The following is a 16,703-nucleotide window of genomic DNA, read 5'->3' as shown; positions in this document are numbered from 1 at the left end:
AATTGTATTGGTAGCACCAGGCCTCATCTCCTAAAATGACATGACTATTGAACAACGTGAGGCTACAGTACTCTGACTGACTGCACAACAGGCGTTTGTTGACAGTTTCCCATGGCTTTATGACTGATGTCAAAAGTGTATAGTTGCTAATGGTGATTACTTGAAGGCCAGTGTAGGTATTTTGTTTGCAACTCTTGTTTCTTTTATTCTATGAAACCATTCACCAAACTTTTCAGATACACCTCATATATAAATGATTTAGAGGTCAATATGAGCAGCCCTCTTAGATTGTTTGCAGATGATGCTGTCGTTCACCATCTAGTAAAGTCGTCAGAAGATCAAAATCAATTGCAAAATGATTTAAATAAGTTACCTGTATGGTGCAAGAAGTGGCAATTGACTTTAAATAATGAAAAATGTGAGGTTATTTATATGAATATCATACTAAAAGGAATCCATCATCAAATTTCAGTTATGTGGTAAATTACACAAATATTAAGTCTGCCAATTTAGCTAAATACCTACGGATTACAATTACAAGGCATGCTGTGGAAGGGTTGGTGTTATTTTGAAACAGTGTGTAGTTTTCTTCCTGTGATATAGTGGCATTGAGAGTTGACTCACTTGATCGCTCGTCATTTTGCAGACACGCAAAAGAAGGAAATAAGTGACCACATTCTGTTGACCTCCCTTCCCTCACACTTCTACCCTTGACATTTGCTCTCTCCCACTGCCACCAGTTACATCCCCAGAACACAATGTACATGTCTCTACTGTATTCAGATATGGTACAGTCATTTAATAGTTGATCCTTCATTTAACCATAAACATTAATTTCACACCATTAAATGTTTTTAATCATTTATGATATTTTAAATCCTCTGCAATGCAGGGATTATTAGTTTTTGAGAAAAAAATAACTCTTAGGGGTACATTATCAGCCACGTTATCCCTGTTATGTGTTGCTAGATGTTTTCCATAGATTTAGCCGTCCACAATATTGTGACTACTATAAAAATTAGTATTTTTTCAATTTGTTTTTAGAGACCTGCTGATGATAGAAAGCTAAATTGTGAATTATACAATAAAGTGTGATCAAGACAGAAAATATTAATAAAGTGCATGTGTAGCTTTAAGGTGAAATAAATGCACACAAGTTGTTGAATAGAAAATGAAAAAGTAAAATAAATGGGCATATATGTTTTCATTCCTTATAATTACAGTAGGGCCTATTCTGCTGCATACACTGATAAAAAAATTGTCTCATCACACTTCATTATTGGTTCTGCAAATTACATTTATTACCTTATTAATCTAGTACTATTAATTAAGAATTTGATGTTAATCTCAAAACTGTGGTATCTGAAACCACGCATTAGTTTCAGAACCTATTTTGGACAGAGAGACTTGAATAAGCAATCTTACATTTTTATTATAAATTTTGGTTGTGCTGTTTACTACAGTCACCCTGAAGTTGTTAATACCATGCACTTAAAAAGGTTTGTCATCAAACATGAAACGTGAAAAATAACTGTGACTGAAAATCATACATCCCAATACATATTTATTATTCATCACTCATCATTTTATGTCAGTTAAACTGACCTACTTTTTACAATGGAACCAAGTCTATCTAATGGAAATCAGAGAAAAACTAAGTTACCTCAGCTTAGTTCTAAAGTTGATGAATACTAATCACAATATGTTCCTGTGATTTTGATGCAAACAACAGCATGGAATGAGCAAATGTTACCAGGAACAGAAAGAGAAAACCAATCCAAAACAGCACAGCAGCTGGATCTTCAAATGGTTTAGCAATATGACTGTCAAAAATAACAATCAGGTAGGTTCCCAAATCTTTGACTGATGGAGAGAATTGAGTGAAAGGGCCATGCCTAATCACCACACATATTCGTCTGAGGAAGGGGAAATCGCTTTTATCAAAATAACAGTTTAATCTCTCTCATCAGAAGCACCTCTTCAACACCTTTAAGAAAAGAGTCCCTTGCAGGAAAACAGAAATCATCTGTCGGTATCAGTCTCTATCATTCTTGTGTAAGTAACAATCACAATACTACTGTCAATCTCCATGGATTATTGATTGGCATCTTACCCGTACACACACCTTACACTTGGCACTGATAATGCTAAATCAGGACCTGCTACAAGAAATAACCAGTGATGTGAGCACACAGGTTGCCAGAGGAGGAGGGGCGGGAGGAGGAGATTAGTGTTTAACGTCCCATTGAGAACACTTGGATTAGGGATGGATGGGGAAGAAAATTGGCTGTGCCCTTTCAAAGGAACCATCCCGGCATTTGCCTGAAGTGAATTAAAGGAATTGGGAAAACCTGTATCAGAATGGCTGGATGCAGGTTTGAACCATCTTCCTCCCAAAAGCGAATCCAGTGTGCTAACTACTGCACCACCTCGCTTGGTACAAGGTGCCTGACTGGCAGGATTGTGTCATGATGGAAGCCAAAATTTTCTTTACAACACCAGTATTTAACTATTAACCAATTATTCAAATTCAACAAGATGCCTATTCTGGTTTTACATACAGGTGGGGACACTGTGTATACTGATTTTTAAGTGTGCCTTATGCCACACAATGACAACATACCTTGCTTAAAAAGTTCCTTACCATTTCTTTTAACTTTATTTCTTTTCCAGTAGGTCACCGGTTCACTTAGGACACACCAATAAGGGGACCACAAAATCTGAATATTTCATTATTATCTCCAATTTTACTATTTACTTGGTACCAAGAAAGGACGCTATTGATTTGTGTACACGACTGAATTGTGTTTCTGCTTTGTGAGTCCAGTCATTAATTTACTTGTCACCATTCCATCTCCTCCTTTGTTTTGCATAAACTGTCCAAAGTTTTATGACTTTCCTCTCAGTAAGACAATATGTAATGCCATAACAAACAGCAATTTGTTGGGGTAACACCTTCTGAAGAGTAATATAATGTCACAATGCGTCACACAGACGAATTTTGTGATAAGTATTCATTATACAAAAGAAAGAAATTACAATTACATGCAGAGTTCACACAAACATTAAGTTATACTTTGTAGGTACAATATCTGTTTCACTGAGTATATTAACCACAAACCTACAGTATAATCATTCAATGAAGAAAATTGTTAGGATCAATTTATTAGCTTTTAGAATAATAAAAATAATCACTAACATAATAATACAAGGAAAAATAATTGCGGTAGTTTTAACTGAATTTTGAAGTGGTACAGAAAGGTGTGACAATCACAAAAGTCTGGTAGACAGTAACAGCAGGCTTCTCTCTACGCGTACTTAGTTCTTTCGTTCTGGACATTGCTTTCTACAACGCAGAGTAATAACCGAACTTAAATAACTGGTTCATTACATGCCTGAAAAATTGTCAGAGAGAGAGAGAGAGAGAGTGTGTGTGTGTGTGTGTGTGTGTGTGTGTGTGTGTGTGCAACCTTTGTTGTTTCTGACACATTTCACATACATTTTATCGCGAATTAACGAACTAATTATGCAAACTAAAATTGTTAACAAAAGTTCATGTCTGCCGCGAATAATAATAATTTTTTTCATTTATTTTTACTGGCAACATCTCTGTAGCTTATAAAATTTTGTTGACAGCAATGAAGAGCCTGAAAGGCGTACTACTTCAGTTCTAAAAGCGAAAAGTAGACGTCTAAAAACAGTTACTATTAGCCTACATCATCAAACTACAGATTTCAGTACCTCTTCTGAATAAAGCTCTTCGTTCCAATTGCCGATCCTTACACTTGCGGAATACTTTGGTCGGTCCATAATTTTGATAAAAAAGAAGGCTACCACTTCTGACAAACATGTAAAGCCTACATTTCAAGAGTCATGAATATTACCAGGAAAACAGGCTAATCGTCTGGCGTCCAAGACAGCTGATTTTTGTTCGTTGTTGCCTGGCAACGAAAATCTCTACATCCCTTGCAGTGCATTCTGGGTTCAAGGCTTCGTAACATCAGCAGCCGCCATATTTGTTAGACGTAAAGGAGTGTGTAGAGAGTGTTACACATGTCAACAGTAGACTGATGACGTTGAACAGCTAGTAAGCTCTCAGTTGCCGTACAACTACCTACAAAATCTTCAACAGACAATCGCTAGAAATGCATCGAGGTGATGGACTTGTGCAGAGACGGAATGTGTCTCGTGAAAATGGAGAAGGAGTGTCAAGAGATAACATAGATTCAGATGACAAGAAGTCGGGAGACCGAGATGACGACTTGGAGGATGGAGATTCGAAAGAAACAAGACTTACTCTTATGGAGGAGGTTCTGTTATTGGGGCTCAAGGATAAAGAGGTGATTAAACTGTGTGTGTTATATCAATATGCTATGTTAAGGGACAGCTAATGAGAAGTTCTGATTAACTTTTCAGTGCGATAGCAATCTTAAGTTTACAGTGAGAGTCACCATCACACTTCCCAGGCCCTCATTCGTTTTCAGTTTATGACGTACTAAGTGGTTATTAGAAAACAGTAAGTTTGGCGGAAGTAACGAAGTTATGGCTACTTGCTTGTTACGAAGCATGTGTAATGTGCGTATTGCGTTAGCTTAACGCTGTTGCCTTCTTCGACGTTCGTTATTATAGTCTTCATGTATAAAGCATTTCACTAGACATTTTTGCTTTGCTGGGCAGCCATCTAAGTCTCATCATTGTGACGAAGATTATATTTCTTCCGTAAAATGTTTCGTGACAGGCCACATGCGTGTGTGATATCAATTCTGAGGGGGCGGGGAAGAAATTTGCTGGACAGTTCTGTATGTCCATGTTGTGCTTTCAAAATCGAGATAATAGATTTATTGGTAAAAGGAGTCATTGTCGCATGAGTTGCACACACCATACGGATTTGAGTAACACGACCAAAGCACAATTATATTCAGAAAACTGGTTAGCAGAAGAGTGGCATTAATGTCGTACAATTGGCAAAAATGATTGCCCACATTTCGATATTGCTGTGCACTACATTTTCGAACTTTAATATTATGGAGTTGCTTTTCTTGCGTGCCCTGAAATTGCTTCTGAAATACGTAACCAATGAAAACGAAATGTTAATTTCACTTCGGTAGCTAACGCGTATTTACGTAAATTAGAGGCACAACTTAAGGATTGATGAGTGAGCCTGTCAACTCTTGGGTAAACTGCTTCGTGCATGATATATTGGTACAATGTATCATATCATACTCGCGCATTTTCCATGAACATTCTGCATTGTGGAATGGGAGGAAACTGTAATATGTGCTGCAAAGATAAATACTTTTTGCCACGCACTTAGGTGGCTTACAGAGTATGGATATGTTATCTAGAATTGGTCAGAGCAGTTAACCAGAACTTCTTGCGCAGAAAATTGTTTATTCTGATTTCACCAGTGCAATAGCATTTGAGTACTGGCACTCTTTATTCTGCTTCCTACTTGTACATAAAAACTGTCTTCTATATAGAAATGGTGATGTTTCAGCTACTGTTTGTCAAATAGTGTACACTTAAACCCCAACATGTGTACGTGTTCATGTGTAAAGTTAGCATCAGTTTAGATTATATTGCTTGAAAACGGGGTTGGGCATTCTGACTACTGCTACCAGTATACTTGTTCCCTCATGAAGTCATCCATTAGGCTACAGTTCAGAAGGAATGACTATAATACTAGAAAAAATGACATTGATTATGCCACATTAAGGTTGTCTTTAACACAAATGCTGCAACCAAAATTTTTGATCACTGACTGGTGCCCATTGATAAAAAATGTCTGATAGACAACAAAACCAATTTGAAAATAAACTAGAAAAATTTCTCTTTGCCAACTTCTAATCCATTGAAGAATTTCTGTTATTGTACTGTGTAGGCTAAAAACTGGTGGATAGGATCCACTACATAATTCACATCTGTATGTTTCATGTAAGCATATTTACAAAATAATTTGACTTGTTCCACTTCATAACAATTTATCATACAAAGGATTTGTGGAACATGAAGCTACCAATAACACAGCAGAAAAGTATAGCACATGCTGGCTCTATAGCCATCCCAACTAATCTACCACCAGATCCCCTTCCTGAGGAGATGCGTTGCATTACGTTTGAAACAGAAAACCAACAGCAGAAACATTGTTTTCCAAAGACTGATACAGCACAGATGGTCATTGTTTGAGTCAAAAGACATTTATAATAAATGAGTGACTTATTTCTGTAAGGTAACATATTCACTTACATTGTAGAAATAGCCTACTTCTCAACAGGAAAGATTTTAACTCTGGTCTAAAAGCCATTTCCTTCTCCAATCTCTTTATGAGAGTTGGGAGTGCATTATAAAGAATGACACCAAGTGGTCCGCTTGTTTTATATGGTGGGAACCACAGTTGTGAGTATTATAAATGTGGTAATCTTGAAATCTTAGTCCCAACGTCAACTTATATTTGTATATGTGAAAGAAGGGTATAAAAAGCAAACCTAGTTTTTTAAGTAGGGGCTTGCAGTAAGCCCTAGCAGAGCTACATGACAAGATTTGAATAGGGTGAAGTGGGGTAAGTGTAACCACGTTTTGGCATAGTTCAACTTTGACACCAAATTGCCAACTTGTTATTGAAGATATGATTTTGAAATTTCTCATGCTTAAAGTTTGACTTATTGACTTTTAAACAATCTACATTTTGTTTTTGAAAAAAGAAATTATATGGTCAATTAATTGTTTTCAAAAATTTGTGTTGTGAGGCTACACTTGCCCCATGGTTCGGGGCAAGTGTAACCCCGCATTGTTGTACCCATACAGAGCATTGTAAAAGAGACTTGGGGTAAGTGACCTGATTACCCAATTTTTACTGAATTTGAGCATTTTTAAATTATTAAAATATCTTAAATTGGAAATACGGAAGCGTCCGATCCCGCCCATCTGCTTTGACCCATGACGTCACAAATATGGCAGAAACAAAAACAAACACACACACTTTCCACAAGAAGCCTAATGACACGAACGGGACAAGTGCGGGAAATGGGGTGTTTTGGGTGGGGGGCAAACTAAATATAAACAAATTTAGACGCCTTGCGTAGCTACAACGTGTAAGTGAAGACAGCCATGCATGAATACCCACCCACCTCCCCAGGGGTCGTAACCCCTGCAACCCATAGAAGATAAAGATGCTTCAGTAGCTGATTAGTGTTTTTTGTCTTTAAAAAAAAAACAAATCTCACGGGATAGAACAAACAGATCAGAAATATAAATATAATAAACTAAAACGGAAATTGGAGGAAACAGATAATTAAAATTAGTAATAAGTGTTTTTAAATTTAAAAAAAAATCTTAACGAGATAGAACGAACAGATCAGAAAAGTAAATAAAATAAGATAAAATAGAACTGGAGACAGCCACACTCAAAACAAACTCCGCGCTGTCATGGCATCACACACGACAGCTCGTCATGGGTCAAAGCCGACGCGTGGGATCGGACGCTTCTGTCGATCCCTTAAATTTTACTCAAGATATGAACTTTCTTGCAAACGCCTCTTTGTATATTATGAAATACACAGATAATGTTAGCTAAACTAAAAAAATAAGTGTTAGCCTAAATCCTAAAACACTGAAACAGAATGCTTCATAGATGATTTATTTTTGTTTTAGGCCAGTAATTGATTAGTTTAAATTCTACAAAAGTAATATTTTTTCTTTAGTAGGCAATTTAACAAAAATAATAAAATATCTAGTATCAAGAGAAAAGAAAAATTCACTTTACAAGTTCACTTTCTATTATTTTTCATGGTAATTGAACTAAAGTTGTTGGCAATTTGTGTTTAACGCTAAACTGCCCTAATTCAACTTATTATATTCACACTTAGGCCCTAACTATTACTTAATCACTGAATGTTGTATGAATCAAATGTAACACCAAATGTCAGTTCTCCCCTGCAACTCAAAGTAGGCTCAGGCAGCACTGAAATGACATCAGAGGATGGAACTTCCATCTCATCTCTTCTATCAGGCCAGTAGAATGTGGTGCCATGCTTTATCTTATTTTTGCATCTGAGGAAAATCACTTCTGGATCTCCTAAATCACAAATTTTGGTAACTTGGCCAATAAAATGAACTTTCTTACATTTTGTTGCAAAAGCTACCAGAACATAGTTTCCAACTGTAATTTTATCTTTGGCTTCAAAAAAGTTTGCCTCTTTTTCTTCTTCACAGTTTATCATTTCTTTCCTGAGATTGTCCAGTGTTGTTATGGCCCCATTTTCTTCATCACTACTTATTAAAGACAGGCCTCCTTCAGTTTCACTTTCTTCACTTGTTGATTCAACTTCCAGTCTTTTTTTCTTGTTACCCACATGAGCAATCGAGGATTTTGTTCCACAACAATCTGAGATGCCATTTCAAATAAAGTAACAGCACTTTGTCACTTTGTTTGGAAGATTTACTTTTCATTACCAAGCTCTTTTTTATGTCGATAATGCTTTTCGTTTTTCTTTCTCCTTATTATTCTTGTTTCCTTTAAAATCTTTTTCTTTATAGATGGCATCTTGAAAAGTGATAACCTCAGCTCCTGGTGTAATCCTTTTCTTCTTTGTTTCACCAGTGGGACTACACTGTCGGACTGTGTCATATTTTATAAAAGGAAACGTGGTTTAAAAATATAGTAGACTTAAATAAAAAATAAAATATGTCTCACACACACACTCAGTAGGCCTACAAATCCAGCACATCAGGTATTCTGGTATCCATATGTACAGGAAGGCCAGTTTAGTTGATCTAGTGTGATAGCAAAAACAAGGTTATGGCTTAAATAAATAAATGTGTTCCAGTAAGTTTGTTTGGGGCAAGTGTAACCCCCCTGGTTACACTTGCCCCAGCCTGTTGGTTACACTTGCACCACATGGGAAAAAGTTGGGGTAAGTGTAACCACACCCGGCATATCAAGAGCTTTATCAGTAGAGTAAATTGAATCTCATATTTGAAATTGTGATGCAAAAGTTAGTTTGTAACCAAAAAATTGTGCAGTTATCTTTAAAACTGCAAAAATGACAGACCACCAAATTCTGAGCATGACACTCAGTCGCAGAGTGAAAATGTAGACGTCAATTCAAGTTCAAAAATTAATTACCAATTTATGTCAGATTTGACAACTTATGGTGAAATATAACAAAGAAAGGAGTAAATTAATATGTGTGATAGGTCAGAGGTAAAATTACAGCTTCTTTAAGGCACCATAAGCCGTGGTTACACTAACCCATGGTTACACTTACCCCACTTCACCCTAGCCCTTTTCAGTAATGTAAAGATTTCATGTAATTGACTATTAATTTTATCCCAGTAGAGTATTCCACAAGCTGTAAGGGGCAGGGAGTAACCAAAATAAGCCATTCTAGCTGTGCCAGAAGAAAGTAGTTTAGAAATAATTCTCTGAGCAAAGTATGCAGAACTGAGTCTCTGGAAAAGTTCACTTCAGTCTACCCAATTTGTCTTGATCAAGATGCAATCAGAAAAGTTATGGGCAGTCATATTGCTGCCCAGCACCAGTTGGAGATCTTGGTTTTCAGTTATCTTCTCAGATTGAATATAATTTGTTTTCTTCACATTAAGGTCAGCCTGGTGGCACTGATTTTATGATTAGAATGCACTGGTGTAGAATGTACAACCTGTGATCTATTTTGCAAACTTATTGTTTTCTATCCATTTTGTACCCATTGCTTGCAGCTTGAATGTGTACAGAAAATTGCAATAGAGATCAACATAAATATTTCCACACTTTTTATTGCTCATGAAAATCACGCATTGCATGTTGTACCACCACACAGAGAGACCTTCAGAGGTGGTGGCCCAGATTGCTGTACACACCGGTACCTCTAATACCCAGTAGCACTTCCTCTTGCATTGATGCAGGCCTGTATTCGTCGTGGCATACTATCCACAAGTTCATCAAGGCACTTTTGATCCAGATTGTCCCGTTCCTCAACGGCGATTAGGCGTAGACCCCTCAGAGTGGTTGGTGGCTCATGTCGTCCTTAAACAGCTCTTTTCAGTCTATCCCAGGCACCTTCAATAGAGATCATGTCTGGAGAACATGCTGGCCACTCTTGTCGAGCGATGTCATAATCCTGAAGGTAGTCATTCACAAGATGTGCACGATGGGGGCATCCATGAAGACTAATGCCTCGCCATTATGCTGCCGATATGGTTGCACTATTGGTTGGGGATGGCATTCACATATCGTACAGCCTTTACTGCGCCTTCCATGACCACCAGCGGTGTACGTTGGCCCCACATAATGCCACCCCAAAACATCAGGGAACCTCCACCTTGCTGCACCCGCTGGACAGTGTGTCTAAGGCATCCAGCCTGACCGGGTTGCCTCCAAACACATCTGACGATTGTCTGGTTGAAGGCATATGCAACCCTCATTGGTGACGAGAAAATGATGCCAAACCTGAGTGATCCATTCGGCATGTTGTTGGGCTCATCTGTACCAAGCTGCATGGTGTCTTCGTTGCAATGATGGACATCGGGAGTGAAGTTGTGCATCATGCAGCCTATTGCACACATCTTGAGTCGTAATGCAATTTCCTGTAGCTGCACGAAAAGCATTATTCAAAATGGCGGCGTTGATGTCGGGATTCTTCTGAGCCATAATCCGTAGTAGGCCATGGGTGGCCTGAGTGAGGCATGTCATTGACAGTTCCTGTCTCTGTATCTCCTCCATGTCCCAACAACATTGCTTTGGTTCACTCCGAGATGCCCTTGTTGAGAGCCCTTCCCAACACAAAGTAACAATGTGGACATGATCAAACCGTGGTATTGACCGTCTAGGCATGTTTGAACTACATACAACACGAGCCATGTACCTCCTCCCTGCTGGAATGACTGGAACTGATCAGATGTCAGACACCCTCTGTCTAATAGGTGCTGTTCTTGCATGTTTGTTTACATCTTTGGGCGGGTTTATTGACATCTCTGAACAGAGTGGCTGTGTCTGTGATACGATATCCACAGTCAATGTCTGTCTTCAGGAGTTCTGGGAACAGGGGTGATTCAAAGCTTTTGTGCATTTCATGTGTGTAATCTAACACTGTTTCTGTGTTATAGGTTTGAAAGCCATGTTGATTATTATTCAGTAGATTGTTATTTAAGTACTTAGTGATTTGTTTTCCATTAATTTTTCAAGTACTTTAGAGAATGCTGACAGGAGTTAAAATGGCTGATAATTCTCAAATTTATTCCTATTACCACTCTGGACTTAAGGTGTCCCTTTTGAAATTTCTAATCTATATGGAGGGAAGGGACACTCAATGAATGATAGATTTAACAACGTGAGCCATGGGCTTTGCAAATATGTGAAGCAGTGTGGCACTGGTGGATCATCTAAACCTGCTGACATTTTGTATTTGAGGCTTTTAATCACCTTTACTACTTCGTGTTCACTAGTTGCAGCTAACTTCATGCTGTATGCAAGTGTATAATACCTAAGTTCATCCTGATTTGCGAAATTTAAGATGTGTGTTTGGGAATCATTTATAAAGTAGTCATGTATGTAATTTTACTGCATGGTTTCGCCTTTTACAATGTCTCGCATAGACTGGGATTTATTGCCTGACGTTCTTATTGTGCTGTTGTTCGATCTTTCCATTTGAGAACTGAGTGTTATTAAAATCCTACAGGAATGCCTTACGTAATCCAGGAAATAGTTTTAGTTATCCAACACGAATGCACTCTGGTCAGTTTATTCATAAAACACATTTCAAAATTGGATATGAATATTGAAGAGGAATCATCATAAGCATTGTTAGTACCTGGTTGTAAATGCACTCCTAACTGTCAGGATTTATTATTTAGGTTTTCAACAAAACCAGCATTTTTTTCCACAGAAAAATTTCTTCTGTAAGAAACAAGAATGTCCCTTTGTGTCACAGATGTAGCTGGAATTGTAAGGATGAGGGGCATTGTGATCAATCATTATAAAATTCATAGAACACCACAGAAAAGAGCAACTGTACAGCTACTTTGAGAACAATAAACTAATTTCTTCTTTGCTAAATGGCTTTAGGCCCTGTCTATCCACCACTGAAATTGTGAAATCGTCTGTTATGTCAGATGTTTCAAAATATTGTGTGTTACCCTCCTTCATCTGAGCAAAGCACTTGACACTATATGAGATGATACTTCAATATCGTTTGTGTTTTCCATGTGTTCGTTGGGCACTAAGGCAAATACCAGAATGGTTCCTTATCATGGCCACAGCTGATGACCTGTCCTTTCCCCTTAGTTTGTGTCCTATCTTTATAAAGTGTGGTATGTATGCTGTGTTTCGTATATTTTGATCTTTTGATTTGCATTGTATTACCTTGATAAATTGAGTATCATTGAGAGATGATCCTTGAATGAATCTAGGTGAATAAAACAAAAATAACTCTGAATTGAACAAAATGGTATCAAGGTCAGTGATAGTATCTTTAATTGAATCATATTTCTGTTAAGTAAATGTTGATAGATTGCCCTGTCAGTTATAACAGGAATACTGGGAGATTCTGCCCTAGATCCTTTTCTTTTTCTACTACAAATGAATGATCTCTCTAGTTATTTGCTCTAAAAGCTAGAGATATGTGCTGGTGATATAACACTTTTAATGACTGATCAGTGTATAGATGAAGTGAAAAGGGAAACAATGGCAATAGTTGGCAAGTCTGCACAGTGGCTACACTGAAACATAGTAATATTAATCAAAACTGAAACTATATACATATTTGTCCATAAAAAAAAGCACTCTGTCTTCAGGCCACAAGTGGCCCACCAGGACTATTATCTGGCAGGCATGTCATCCTCAGCTGAGGATGTGGATAGGAGGGGCGTGTGGGCAGCACACCGCTCTCCCGGTCATTATGATGGTTTTCTTTGACCGGAGCCACCACTATTCAGTTGAGTAGCTCCTCAATTGGCATCACGAGGCTGAGTGCACCCCGAAAAATGGTAACAGCGTGTGGCAACCTGGTTGGTCACCCACCTAAGTGCCTGCCATGCCCGACAGTGCTTAACTTTGGTGATCTGACGCGAACTGGTGTATCCACTACGGCAAGGCCATTGCCATATTTGTCCATAAACTGGGTGAAAAATATGAGTGTAAACCTGTCCGGGTACTAAGAATTCATTTGTACCCACAATTGAAGAATTGAAGTGGAATGTACACAGAGCAGTTGTGCATTGAACTATTGCAAGTGATGCATTTACTATGCAAATCAAACCGTGTCAGTAAGGAACAGCTTCTATCTTTGTACTATTGCTGCCACACTCACTTACCATATGGAAATATCCTATGGGGCAACTCTTCTATTGCAAAAACAGTGTTGTGTGTCAAAAAAGAGGCAGTGAGAACAATTAATAGAATTACAATCATTCATGCCGGCCACAGTTGAAGAAACTAAAAATACTAACAACACTTTCCTTTTACATTTAATCCTATCTCCTCTCAATGAAATATCAACCAGAAACTTTAGTTTGCTAAAGTAAGGTCCACAGTTAAGGAATAGAAATAATATAGATTTAGAATGCACTAGATTAAATAAATATGCCAAAATAGTTTTACATATACTTGTGTAAAGCTGTATAATAAGGGATGATCAAAAAGTTTGCTATTGATCTGATGGAATTACATTTTCTTGGAGACATATGACTCTCATCTTTATCTTCGATAAGAACAGAAGCTGAAGCAATGAATTAAAATTTGTGCCATTACGTACAAAGCTGGGGTGCTATTCCAGTGTTGGAGAACCTCAGCAATTCGTATGATTTAGGAAGGGGAAAATGGGCTGAAGGGGTGATTTGAATGTTATGTAAGGGAGGGTATTGGACAGTCCATGCAACTGTGGTAGCCACAGTTCTACATTGGTGGTGTGATCAGCATATCTGCCTAGTAAGCACGCTACCTGGGTTCAAGTCCAGGCCATGGCATATATTGTAATTCATTGCTTCAGCTTATGTCCTTATCGAACAAAAGTTGCCATTCAAAGGCCATACAGTCCAGAATTGGTATTTCGGCTGGGTAAAATTGCCATGATCATGGAGGCAACCATTTCACCAATGAACTAAGTTAAAGGTACCTGTTTGGTAAAATAGCGTGGTTGGCTGCATGAAGTAGTCCATAACTGTCTGCTGCACATCCTCATCCCACAGGAACTGTTGACCCTTAAAGGCCTTTTTTAAGGTACTGAAGGCTGAGTAATCCCATGGCAAAAAGATGAAGGCTATACGATGGGTGCTATTGTCTCCCATTTGAGTTGGGTGAGGCTGGCCTCCCAGATTGAACAGCATCTTCTGTCAAATTGTGACTGGCTCAGGACTTGATCATTTCACACTGGTGGTTATCGACAGACATGCTGCTCCACACACATTTTTATTCTCCAGTATATGTCTACCGATGTTTGTCCTTTGGTGCCTAAGAAAAGAAAAAGCATGTTGGTCTTGTTTGGATGCATGAGGTAATAACTTCACCATAGTTCACATTTCAGCATTTGCTGCACACACATCAGAAAGACACAAATACTACATAAATGCCTTGCCTACACGTTGGTGAATGTATTTGTGCATCGGAGTTGCACTACATTGCATATATGCTTCAGGAACGCCCTAAAATGTAAACTTTTTGGGCGGCTCTTGCATGAACTGCCCTGACAATGTGAGAGCTACCATACAATGTCTTTGAGGGATATATACATGGAACCTACTAATCAACCGCTATATTAATGAGGTTCAAGGTGTGCCCCAAAACTAATGAAATATATTTTCTTGCTGTGCCCTAAAGGTCACAACATGGTTGAGCCATTTGAGGTAGATTGCACCCTAGGTCAGTCTGCTCTGTGCGTCAGTGGTGTCAGGACTGCTGATTTAGTGCGCCTCTGTTATGAGACCACCTCATGGCAGATACTTTGGAAAAATTTTGGGAGATTAAGTTCTGCACAAAACTTGACAAAAAGCTGCAGAAACTCGTTAAATGCTGAAACAAGTCTTCAAGAAATCTGCTTTTTTGTATGTGCAAGTTATGAGAGGGATGAAAAAGTTCACAGGGGACCAAGAAGGGGATCCCTCTGCCAGGCAATTAAATGTGATTTACGGAGTGTCTGTGTAGATGTAGATGTAGAAGTAGAAGTAGATGCAAGCGATGACCCTCGCTCTCATTGTCCATCAACAAGCCAGATTGATGAAAATGTAACTCTTGTGTGGTGTTACTCGATGCTGACCTTCGAATGAGTGTTCAGCTGTTAGGTAACATTTAGAGCATTCTAAAAACATCACTTTATCTAAAAATTGAACATGTGGGAGGTGTGTACTGAACTGCTCCTCAAACTGTTGATATATGAGCAAAATGCTAACAGTGTGTTGGTCACAAGTAGACTGAAGAAATGTGTGGAAATTGAACCAAATTATTTGAACAATGATGCTACTGGTGAAAAAATGTAAGCATTTCAGTCCAACTAGAGACAAAGCCCCAGAGTGTTGAATGACACACCCTGGAATCCCTGAAACGGAAAGTGAGGCTAAGCAATCCAAATTGAAGGCAATTTTTGATAGTCTTTTTTGATGGGAAGTTTGTGGTTGACAAAGACTTTACACCTCAAGAGCAGAGAACTGTTAACACTGCCCCTGTGTGGATATTCTGGGAACATTGTTGTAAAGGGTTACCTACACGCAAAAAGACATTGGCACTACCTGGCTGCTGCGTCACGACATTGTGCCCAGTCACACGTCTCATTGTATCTGAGTTTCTGACAGTGCTGCTACAGCCACTCTGCAGTCCCAATCTGGCTCCGGCTGATTTCTTTTAGTTTTACAAGGTCAAGAACACACTCAAAGGGCACCATTTTGACAGCATTCAGCTCTTCCATGTGGCCTTGACAACAGCTTTAAAGCACATTACAGTTGAGGTCTTTGATGGGGTGTACAGGCTTGGGAGAGTCAGTAGAAAAGATGTTTGTATGCTATGGTAGGTACCTTGAAGCGTTGTTAACACTTTGTACGGGTACTATTAATAATACCATACGTATAATTCTTACTGTAAACTTGTATTGTATTCCTACATAAGTGCAGTTATCAAAATTGGTATCATTTGCATGATCAGTACTTTATGAATAATATGGGAATAAACAATCCTTTGGAAACAAATGCAACAAAGTTACAGATGGCAAGGGAAAGTTAACTGTATGAAGTTAATTTTGTAATTTTTGTTTTCTTTCTCTTCTTTTGCCCTACAAACAGGACTTTTGTTTCCTTATTTGCGAACTCCACAGGTTCACGAACATTTATTTGTAACCTATAAATCTTCAGTCTGTAAATTCATATTTTTAAAGTCAGATGCATCTTATAAAGTAGCTACATCTTCACTTTTAGAAGATCCATATAATATAACTTTCCTTGCAGCCTTGCATTTAATATTTTGTTTTCAGATGTCCTTTTCTTTAAGTCTGCTCTTCATTTTTTTCTGATTTTTTTTTTTTTTTTTTTTTTTTAAAGATTTCCTGTTCAATTCAGTTTCTACTTAATACTGATGATTTTTCTCTTTTACTTCCTCAGTTTAATTTTTGGCAGCTGTCTTTGGTAAAGGCTAGATATCATCATCTTTTTCTTCAGATGTCCTTCTGTCCTTCACTTGTGCTTGCTTACAGTTCTTTGTGTTTTCTGTTTCTACAGCTCAGAACAGC

The 16,703-nt window shown here is 38.1% G+C and overlaps 1 protein-coding gene across 1 annotated transcript in view; it reads left to right on the top strand.

Moving 5' to 3' along the window:
• Positions 1-4,000: 4,000 nt before the first annotated feature.
• The window catches only part of LOC124798446 (Golgi phosphoprotein 3 homolog sauron), a 47,733-nt gene continuing 35,030 nt past the window's right edge, over positions 4,001-16,703 (top strand). Inside the window, exon 1 of the mRNA XM_047261864.1 lies at positions 4,001-4,340. Coding sequence (XP_047117820.1) covers positions 4,146-4,340 — 195 coding nt within the window. The 5' untranslated portion in view covers positions 4,001-4,145. The remainder of the gene's footprint in view (positions 4,341-16,703) is intronic.

The sequence above is a fragment of the Schistocerca piceifrons genome, chromosome 5 (assembly GCF_021461385.2).
Source record: "Schistocerca piceifrons isolate TAMUIC-IGC-003096 chromosome 5, iqSchPice1.1, whole genome shotgun sequence".
NCBI lineage: Eukaryota > Metazoa > Arthropoda > Insecta > Orthoptera > Acrididae > Schistocerca > Schistocerca piceifrons.
This window is presented reverse-complemented; position numbering and strand designations above follow the sequence as displayed.